Source organism: Nannospalax galili, unplaced genomic scaffold (assembly GCF_000622305.1).
Source record: "Nannospalax galili isolate Female #2095 unplaced genomic scaffold, S.galili_v1.0 scaffold101, whole genome shotgun sequence".
Lineage (NCBI taxonomy): Eukaryota > Metazoa > Chordata > Mammalia > Rodentia > Spalacidae > Nannospalax > Nannospalax galili.
Genome location: NW_008345700.1, coordinates 1,771,908 through 1,781,704, shown reverse-complemented (window position 1 = coordinate 1,781,704; position 9,797 = coordinate 1,771,908). Strand labels below are relative to the sequence as shown.

The window sequence follows — 9,797 nt, the reverse complement described above, 5'->3', positions numbered from 1 at the left end:
TTTTTGGTCTTTTTGAGACAGGGTCTACCTGTAGCCCCAGCTGGCCTGGAAAACTCTATGTAGACCAGGCTGGCCTTGAACTCATGGATATCCTGAGGTGTTAATGCACCAACATTATAATTATCTGAACAAATACGAGCCCAACTCCTAAATTTAGTTTTTAAGAGTGGGCCCAAGCTGGGCACGGTGGCGCATGCCTGTAGTCCTAGTACTTGGGAGGCAGATGCAGGTGGATCTCTGTGAATTGGAAGCCAGCCTGGTCTACATAGTGAGTTCAAGTTGAGCTGGGGCTTTGGTCTCAAAAAGACCAAAAAAAAAAAAAAAGGAGTGGGCCCAAACTCGGAAGCTTGTTCTCCTAGACATCTCTTGGACCCATCTATCTCCTGGAACTGTCCTGACAGAACTGTCCTGTTGGAACTCTGTCTCTGGAACTGACCTCTGAGTCTAGTCCCACCCATAATTTTATTCAAAATGGTTTCTCTAGCTTCACCTGGGGGAAGTACAAAGCTTGGCTCCATCCTACTCTGAACAGATCATCCTGCCTTTCCATCCCTAGTTCTAGACTATCTCATCCATCCAAGGTCACACATCCTTCCCAGTCTCCACTGTCTCTAGAGGACATGGGGCGTCACCTTTCAGGACTTTGATATATTAATTCTCAAGACAGTTTTCAGGGGGCTGGAGAGATGGTTCAGTGGTTAAGCGCACTGGCTGCTCCTGTAGAGGACCTGGATTCAGTTCCCAGCACCCATGTGGCAGCTAACAACCAGTTCCAAGGGAATCTGATGCTCTCTTTTGACCTCCACAAGCATTATACAACATGGGTGCACTCACACACATGTAGGCAATACACTCATATACTCAAAGTAAAAATAATAAATACTTTTAAAAAGACACTTTTCAAACTCCTTGGTGGAAACATTTAGTAGGCAGATACAGCAAAAGAGAAATCTCTGCCATAAGCCTAGATGCTGAGGGCGTTCTTAGCCTTTTGGTTGGTGGGAACTAGGGTTTTGTTAATACATTCCTAAAGGGTTTTTATCTGTTAAAGTAAAAAACAGACATGGGCAAGGAATAGCTATTTAGGGGTTAAAGTTGGCCCAAGATAAACTGTGAATAGGCTCTGGACTTGCAACATTCTAAACTCCAGTCATTGAAGTGCTAATCAGTTGGTCAGCCTCAAGGAAGTTCAGTGCAAGATGCAGGGGTTTTTTGTGGGAACTTTTGTTCACACTACAATACAGCCTCTAAGAAAACTAGGCTGTCCTGAACCCCTGGTCGCAGGGATTATTTATCTTTATACCGATAAGGTTGGGAAAGCACAAAGTCCACATGTGATGTGTGCCCAGGCAGACTCAACCACATCAGCAGAGCCTATGGTAGTTCTGTTTGTGCTAAATGCGACCATGACAGGATCAAGTGTGCTTTCCCTAACGAGGAGCAGAAAATCAATGTGGGGGTGCTGAAGGCACAAGCACAGAGTCAGAATGTGAAATAGACACGAGGCTTTTTAAGTAATGAAAATCACAGCTGTTCCATGGTCAAAAAAAAGACAGTCTAGATGATATTAATGAAAGTCATTCCCATGATATCTGCTTGCCTTCTGAGTGTGGGGATTAAGGGCGTGTGCCACCATGCCAGGCCCATGTAAAAATTTAAAATTTCTTTAAAATTTTCTACTTAGGAAGTTGAGAGACTTACTGAGCGACTGGAAGAAAAAGAGAGGGAGCTCCAGCAGCTGATGAGCCAGCCTCAGCACGAACACGAGAAGGAGGTTGTCCTGCTGCGGAGAAGCGTGGCAGAGAAGGAGCAAGCCCAGGCTGCCAGCGACATTTTGTGTCGGTCCTTGGCTGATGAGACTCACCAGCTGCGCAGGACACTGGCTGCCACTGCTTACATGTGCCAGCATCTGGCCAAGTGTCTGGATGAAGGACAGCGTGCAGAGGGAGACGGGGGGAAGAGAAACCCTGATGAGGTGGGCAATGCAGCAAACCCGGTGAGGCAAGAGGCATTGTCTGCCACCACAGAGGTCAGAGGTCAGGCACCCCCAGAGTCCACTCTGATCTCAGTAAGGAGAGTCAGTGTGCTTAGCCACGGATTTGTGATGGGAAATGTGAATTGTGATAGGAGAGCAGGCTAGCCTGCAGCATTGCCATAGCTGATCACCCACATGGGTAGAGGATGGGAAGGCAGGACTGGGGAGAGGGGCTGTCCCCAGGAAGTACTGTTGTATGCATATTGCACAGATGAGGAAACTGAGGCAGATCTAAGTGACACTGCTGAGGACAAAGCAGTGCCTCCACATGTAACATGTGCAACACCCAAGCCTAAAGCTCCTGGAGTGCCAGCATTCTGCAGGCTCCCTGCATCTGAGTGGTAAGAGCTGGCCCAGCCGTGGACCTCATGATGAGCCAGAACTCCAGTGTCTGAAGCTGGCTTTGGGTACACGCTTGCCAGCAACACGGCCTGCCATAAACAAGTAGACCTGGCACCCAAGGACTGCAGCTCATCATCCCAAAGACACAGAGCATCTCTGCATCTCAAAATCATGACACCCCAGGTAGACATTATCTGAGGTGGGCAGCAGATGGTGACCCAGGGACCAGAAGCCAATAGGGCCAGGTTGCAGCAGGGTTCCGAGAAAGGCCCTCTGTGCCTCTAGGCCAGGCTAGTCTGGGTTGTGGCGCTGTGCAAGGTTTGATGAAGAATGTGACCAACATTCCAGCATCAGGCATCCATAAGGTAGTCACAGCAAGGGAGGGCTGGGGATAGCAGGTGACCCATGAGCCTAAGACTGAAGTGGGCAGCACAGTGCACAGTGCCTTCTTTTCTGCGGGCAGGTTGCACTGTTTCGTGTGGAGCCAGCAGGGAGACAGGCACCGTGGTGTGCCTCATCTGAGTTACCAGTGGGTGTATTTGTTACTTTGCATCTTGACCACAATATCCGACAGAAACAACTTCAGGGAGGAAAGATTTATTTTGACTCAGGATTTCTGAGGATTTCAGTCTATCATGGCAGGGATGATGGGGCCAAGTTCATGGTAGGGGAAGCATGTGGCAGAGAATCCTCACATCATAGCAGACAGAGAGGGGCTGGAATTAGGGGCCAGTTCAAAGGCCTGCCCTTAGCAGCCTCCTTCTGACCACTAGGCTCTACTTCTCAAAGCTCCCACAGCCTCCCAAAGTAGCGTCATCAGCAAGGGATCAAGTTTCCAAAACAGGAGCCTGTGGGGGACATTTCAGATTCAAACCATACCAGTGGGGCATCTCTTGTACACTGCCCCACACAGGGCCTCCAGCTCAGATCCTTTCCAGGAAGTTCTCAGGCAACAAGGTTCATGCAGACCCATGTGCCACACATGTTCTGAGGAGAAGGGAAATCCAGACGCCGGCAGCTTCTCTAAGGTGTTGAGAGAAAGTTGATCAAGAACCTTCCATCTTGGTTGTATGGATCTCATAAAAAGTCACCTCAGAAAGAACACAGTTGTACTCATTGCTGTCTAGAAGGAGGTAGAGTGCCCTCGTCCAAGTCTGTGTTACCGTGACATTCCGTCTGGAGCTCTGAAAGTAGCCACACAGTGGTCACCCTAAGATGGCAGACAGGCACCTGTGTCTTTAAGTCAGTATCACGACTTAGCCTAGGACTTGGCTGAGTCATTTGGGGCTTCCCAGGGTTAGGACATGTGCTTCTTGTCATTTAAGGGGAATTCTCAATGCTAATGTCAGTGATTTACAGTCTCCTGCACTGTTCAATGCATGGAATTTCTGGGGTACAATGTGTACCCCAAAAACATTTTATGAGACTTTCCAGTTAGGTCAGTCAGCTGTTGTTGAGGTTGGTTTGGGATGTGGCTTTTGTGACTGAATCCCCTGGTCCTGACCCTGTTGGAGGCACAGGTTAGGTTGCCTCATCCAGATTAGCTTGTCTATAGGCAGGGCTCCTGTGTTGGAGGCTCTGAAGGAGGTAAGTTGGATCTGTGGCCAGGCCCATTCAAGGCAGCTGGAAGGTCTTCTGGCTGGGGGCTCTGTCTTACATAGTCCAATTAACCCCTGTTCTCCCTGCTGCCTGTGATGATGGTAGGCTCAGGCACTGGGAAGATTTGGTTACATGTGATGTGCTTATTCCTTTAGACTTGATAACAGAATGCTCAGATCCAGAATATTTAAAATACAGGGGCTGGAGAGATGGCTCAGCAGTTAAGAACACTGGTTGTTCTTGCAGAAGACCCGGGTTCAAATTCCAGCACCCACATGGCAGCTAACAGCTGTCTGTAACTCCAGTTCCAGGGGATCCAACAGCCTCTCCTGTCCTCTGCAGGCATTGCACGACACAGGTGCACTTACCTACACGCAGGCAATACATGCATACATATAAAATAAAAATAATTAAAAAAATAGCTCATGTTGATCGGTAGGGAGGGACAAGGACTGGTTCCAGGGAGGCACAGCCTTGAGACCTTCTGCCAAGGCTGTGCTCTGGTCTCAGTGGGGAGTGGGCCTAGGAAGAGCTGGGACTATAAAGTCCTTTTCTGTTACCACCTCCAATGCTACAGCTGCAGTGCTGGTCTGTGGCCTCAGCCTCTGGCCCCAGCTTCCTCTCCCAGTCTGTATATGAATCACGTGCAGTGATATGGCCTCTTCTCCATCTCTTTCTCACATAGCTAGAGCGTACAAGCAGGGATGCCTCTGGCCAGGCTGTTATTGAGAAGTTACAGGAAGAAAACCGACTGTTAAAACAGAAGGTGACTCACGTGAGTGTCTAACATCTCATTGAAGAAGAACATTCACCCCGACAAATGTCAAGTTGAGGGCTCTTTCTTCAGCTGGTGACTAGAGGTGGCTCCTGCCCCCTGGCAGTCCCCAGAGACATGACCTTTCTGCCAAAGAGGGTGTAGGTATGTGTGTAGGTCTTCACTGTCTCTGTCCCCCCAGAATTAACTAGTCAATAGAGGAAGTACAAGAATTGCCATCAGGAAGCAGGTGTGTGTGTGTGTGTGTGTGTGTGTGTGCATGCATGTGCGCACATGTGTGTGCCTGCATTTGGAGGCCAGAAGTGTCAGGCAATTGTCTTCCACCTTATATTTTAAGACAGGGTCTTTTATTGAATCTGGAGCTCATAGATTTTTTTTGCCAGGCTGGCTGGCCAATGAGTTCCAGGGATCTGCTTGTCTCCCCTCCCCACTGGGGTTATAGACATGTGTCATCATACATGGCTTTTACATGGGTGCTGGAGATCTGAAATCAGGTCAGCAAGCACTTGACTGGCTGCGCCATATTTTCAGTACCCCAGTAGTTGTTTTGGTTTGTTTTTGTTTTTGTTTTAAGGCAGGGTCTCCCTGTAGCCCCAGCAGTCCTGGAACTTACTATGTAGACCAGGCTGACCTTGAACTCACAGAGATCCGCCTGCCTCTGCCTCCCAAGTGCTGGGACTAAAGGCATGTGCCACCATGCCTGGCTTGAAGTTTTATATATATATTTTATATTTTATGTGTATGAGTGCATTGCCTGCATGTATGTGAGTGCACCGTGTCGTGCAATGCCTCAGAGGTCATAAGGGGGCTTCGGATTCCTCTGGAACTGGAGTTAAGGATGGTTCGTAGCTGCCATGTAGGTGCTGGGAATCGAACCAGGTCCTCTGCAAGAGCAGTCAGTGCTCTTAACTGCTGAGCCATCCCTCCAGCCCTGAAGTAGTTTTTAAGACAGGAAAATTCCACTGAGTTCATATCTGTCTTAAGACCCTCGATATGGATATTATCATAGTGTAAAGACTCTCTAGTGGGCTTAGTGTCCTTTCTACACAAAAGAACGGGAGGCAGTTTCTCCGTAGGAAAACCTCACTTGGTAAATTATTGCTGATAAATAGCTTCACAGTTGGGTGTTGACTTGAGCAGATGTCTCAGCCTCCTTGCTGTGAGCTTTCTGGCTCTTTCTTCAGGTAGAAGACCTCAACGCTAAGTGGCAGCGCTATGACGCGAGTAGGGATGCGTATGTGAGGGGGCTGCAGGCACAGCTAAAGGGGCAGCAGGGCCCCCCTGAGTCTGAGTTGATGCAGAAGGAAATCTCCCGGCTCAACAGGCAGTTAGAGGAGAAAATCAACAACTGCGCAGTAGTGAAACAGGAGCTGGCCGCTGTGAAGATGGCCCGGGACTCAGCGCTGGAGCGGGTGCATGTGCTGGAGCAGCAGGTGCCCTTGGGCTCTGGGCAGCCTCGGGGAGGTCTGCCTGTGGGCAGTGGCCATGGCTCTGGGATGGCCTAAGCTGTGAGGGCTTGGTGGCGGCACTGGGTGGGATGCAGTTGTGGGGCGGTGAAGCCAGGTGAGGATTTTCTCCTTTGAGCAGAAGTAAATGTCCAATTTTCTCTTAGATTCTTGCTTACAAGGATGACTTTACATCAGAAAGGGCAGATCGGGAACGAGCTCATGGTCGGATTCAAGAACTGGAGGAAAAGGTCTCTTCCTTGATGTATCAAGTGTCCCAGAGACAGGTGAGGGAAAAGTGTATTTGTCCTCTTAATTAGATTCAATCCTTTGCTTTTCTCATGAATTTTGAGCCTCTTGGTCTGCCAGGACGTTCTGGCTGACAACATTGTTGGTCTGGACAGAGTGGCCTTTCCTGGGCCTGAGGTGTGGTCATGGAAAACCTCTCCATGGTACTGTCTGCCTGTGGAGGTTGGCATGGCGGCCTGTGTTGGCAGAGGTGGCTGACCTCAGGCCTGTCCTGCCTCTGCATTGCTGCCATGCAACACAAGCTTATCCTGGGCCTCAGCTCTACTGGCAGTTCCATAACTGTCTGTCCTTGCTGTGAAGCAGAGACCCTAGATACTATGTTATATAATATGACACAGGTTTCAGTCAGGTCCTCCAGTACAGGCAGTGGGCCCCTACCCCTCTGGTTGTAGTGCTGGTCTGCGCTGTCTCTGATGAGGCCTCTCATATGTAACAGTGGGACCCACAGGCCCCTCCTTAATCACTTTAATCTCCTTATCAGAGGGATCCTCTCCAGCACAGGCCAGGGCTCCAACATTCATCTTCCTAGGGCTCTTTTTCAATCCATCCTGTCCATTCTGTATTTCTTTCTGCCCCATTTGCTCTTTTTCACTGTAAATCATAGGAGGCCCTGTCCATAGCCCTAGCCCTGGCAGACCTTTTGGCATCATATAAGGGCTTATGTGGGCAGCTGGTTCCCCACCCCCTGGTGTCTTGTTCTCTTAAAGCTCCAGGGCTGTAGGTATAGGTTAGGACAGAATCCTCCAGTATGTACCATGGAATGGGACTATCTTTTTTAAAAAATAATTCTATGTGTATGAGTGTTTTGCCTTAGGAAGTCATTAACGGTGCAGTCTTGATGGTGTCAGATGGCCTCTCAACAATGGGTCAGAGGAATGACCGTACCAGTTCGGGCCTGCCAGGCCAAGTCCCCTGAGGTACCTGATCAGCCCCCAAAGTTTAGGTTTCTGATGAGGACTGGGACCTTTGCATTAGTGATAGCCCCCAAGCACTGGAAGCACCTGCTCTTTCTCTACCCCAGGGGGATACCCAGGCATGGTACTGCTGAAGGGATGAGTGATAAGCCCTCTGAAGGAAACCCAAATTCAGATACAAAGTAGAGGCCCCCAGACAGGTGCTGGAGTGAGGTTCCCACACAAGTCATGATGGCACCACTGCATATAGTGCTTTGTGCCATTTGTTTAGAGCATGTGGGTCAGGCTGTACCAAGAGCACTCCCTGATGCCAGTGGAGGCCTCTGAGGCTGAATGCCCAGCACCTGAAGTCCCATACACAGAAGATTGTGGTGGGATTGGGACTCCATTCGCTTTCCCCCTGCTACTGCCCTGTTGCCCCCCTGAGCTCTCAATGCACTCTGGTGGTGTGTGGTATCAGGGTCATGTCCTTGAGTGTTCCGAGGCTGATGGGTCCAGTCATGCTTTCCACTTCAGACCTGGGAGTAAACTCCAGTCAGGCCTGTCTTCCAGGAACACGTACGTGAGAACATGTGGGACGTCTTCAGTTATTCACCCAGCACCTCTTCGTCTGGACCTTGGGTTCAGCAAGAAGCAAGGCCAGGAACTGAAGTCCTACTCCAGCACAGTCCATGTAAATAGGTTTTGTCTTCTCTTCAGGACTCCCGGGAGCCAGGCCCCTGCTGGATTCTTACTGGGAGCAAAACTACCAAGTGCCTAGAGACAGATGCGTTGGAGCTTGTGGCCCCTGCTGGCTGGAGGTCTGGGTCGCAGAAGATGGAGCCTCCTGCAGAGGGCGGTCACCTCCACAGAGCCCAGAGAAGTCAGGGTGAACTTCAGTGCCCTCACTGCCTGCAGTGCTTCAGTGATGACCAACACGAGGCATTCCTCAGGCACATGTCTGAGTGCTGACAGTGAGCCAGAGCCACCGTGCCCACGTGGCCCTGCCCAGGCCAGCTGGTCTAAGGGGTTGGGTGGGCATTCTCAGACCTGATCTGCAGCTCTGGACCCTAGATCCCACAGACGGGGCAGGGGACTCTGACAAGTCATTTTGGTTCCTCATCGGCCATCGGTCAGACTGGGTCAGAGGGAACTGTTAGCAGAGCTGGAGGCCGAGATGGGGTCAAGAGCATCAAGTGGGTGCCAGTCTGGTCTCATGTGGAGCTGTAAAGCCCAAGCTGCAAGCCGTGTGTGCGGAATACTGAGAGGCTAAGGAAAGAAGCTGCTCTGGGATCTGTGTGCACACTCTCAGGATGGAGTCCTGCCCTGTTCTGTGGTGAGGTGTAGGCTCCCTGCCTGGTCCATGCTGCACTACAGTTGCCCCAAACACTGGGGCCTCCCCACCCACAGCAGAGCCACGAGGCTGCACCCAGTGCCCCTTGCAATAAATAGCACTTGTCATGTAGTCAGAAGTGAGAGCACCTTTTTTGTGCTCACTAAGTTTTATAATAAATGTACTTACTACCGTGTTCCTGAGTCAGGCTGGGGCGAGTGCAGGGATGAGCCATGTTTTGAGGTTGTGCAGTACATACGAGTTGGTAAGGAGAACATGTCTGCTCTTTTTCCCTTTCAGGGGAGTTGAGGAGCATGTCCGGCCCTGCCTGCTGGAGTACATGGGCAGAAGGTGCCTTAGGATTTGTGGGGACTGAGGACTTCCATTTTTGGCTTTTAATTCTAGCAACTTCAAAGAGCCAGACAAAATACCTTGACACTTGACTTTTGCCCCAAACTGTTTGGAGAAATTCTTGGGGAACGTGGGCTGACTTTACTTTTATATTTTATGTGTATGAGTGTATTGCCTGTGTGTATGTAAGTGTACCCGTGTTGTGCAATGCCTACGGAGGTCAGAAGAGGGTGTTGGATCCCCTGGAATGGGAGTTTCAGAGAGTTGTTAGCATTGTTCTTGGCATGCCTGACTTGAGTGAGGTATGTGTGTGGATGTGTGCATGCATATGTGTATATGTGTGCATGCTTGTGTGTGTATACTTTTTTTTATGTGTATGAGTGTATTGCCTGCATGTATGTGAGTATACCCGTGTCCATGTTGTGCAGTGCTGCAGAGGTCAGAAGAGGGCTTTGGATTCCCCTGGAACTGGAGTTAAGGACGGTTCATAGCTGCCATGTGGGTGCTGGGAATCCAACTCGGGTCCTCTGCAAGCAGCCCCGTGTGTATACTTTTAAATTTATGCTTACAGTATGAATGTATTAGGACTGTTGTCTGTCTCTTCTCTCCTCCTCCTGATATGCAGGCATTTAAGAGTTAACTTTAGGAGCTGGTTGTGGTGGTGCACACCTTTAATCCCAGCACTCAGGAGGCAGAGGCAGGCGGATCTCAGTGA

The 9,797-nt window shown here is 50.0% G+C and overlaps 1 protein-coding gene across 3 annotated transcripts in view; it reads left to right on the top strand.

Moving 5' to 3' along the window:
* The window catches only part of Tnip2 (TNFAIP3 interacting protein 2), a 22,963-nt gene extending 14,036 nt beyond the window's left edge, over positions 1-8,927 (top strand). Inside the window, exons 2-6 of one of the 3 annotated variants that reach the window (XM_008841850.3) lie at positions 1,685-1,975; positions 4,662-4,751; positions 5,936-6,184; positions 6,364-6,483; positions 8,119-8,927. In XM_008841850.3, the coding sequence (XP_008840072.1) occupies positions 1,685-1,975; positions 4,662-4,751; positions 5,936-6,184; positions 6,364-6,483; positions 8,119-8,370 (1,002 nt within the window). In that variant the 3' untranslated portion in view covers positions 8,371-8,927. Of the gene's footprint in view, positions 1-1,684; positions 1,997-4,661; positions 4,752-5,935; positions 6,185-6,363; positions 6,484-8,118 lie in introns of all 3 variants that reach the window. The other 2 variants (XM_017800299.2, XM_017800300.2) reach the window with 2 other exon arrangements.
* The last annotated feature ends 870 nt before the right edge of the window (positions 8,928-9,797 follow it).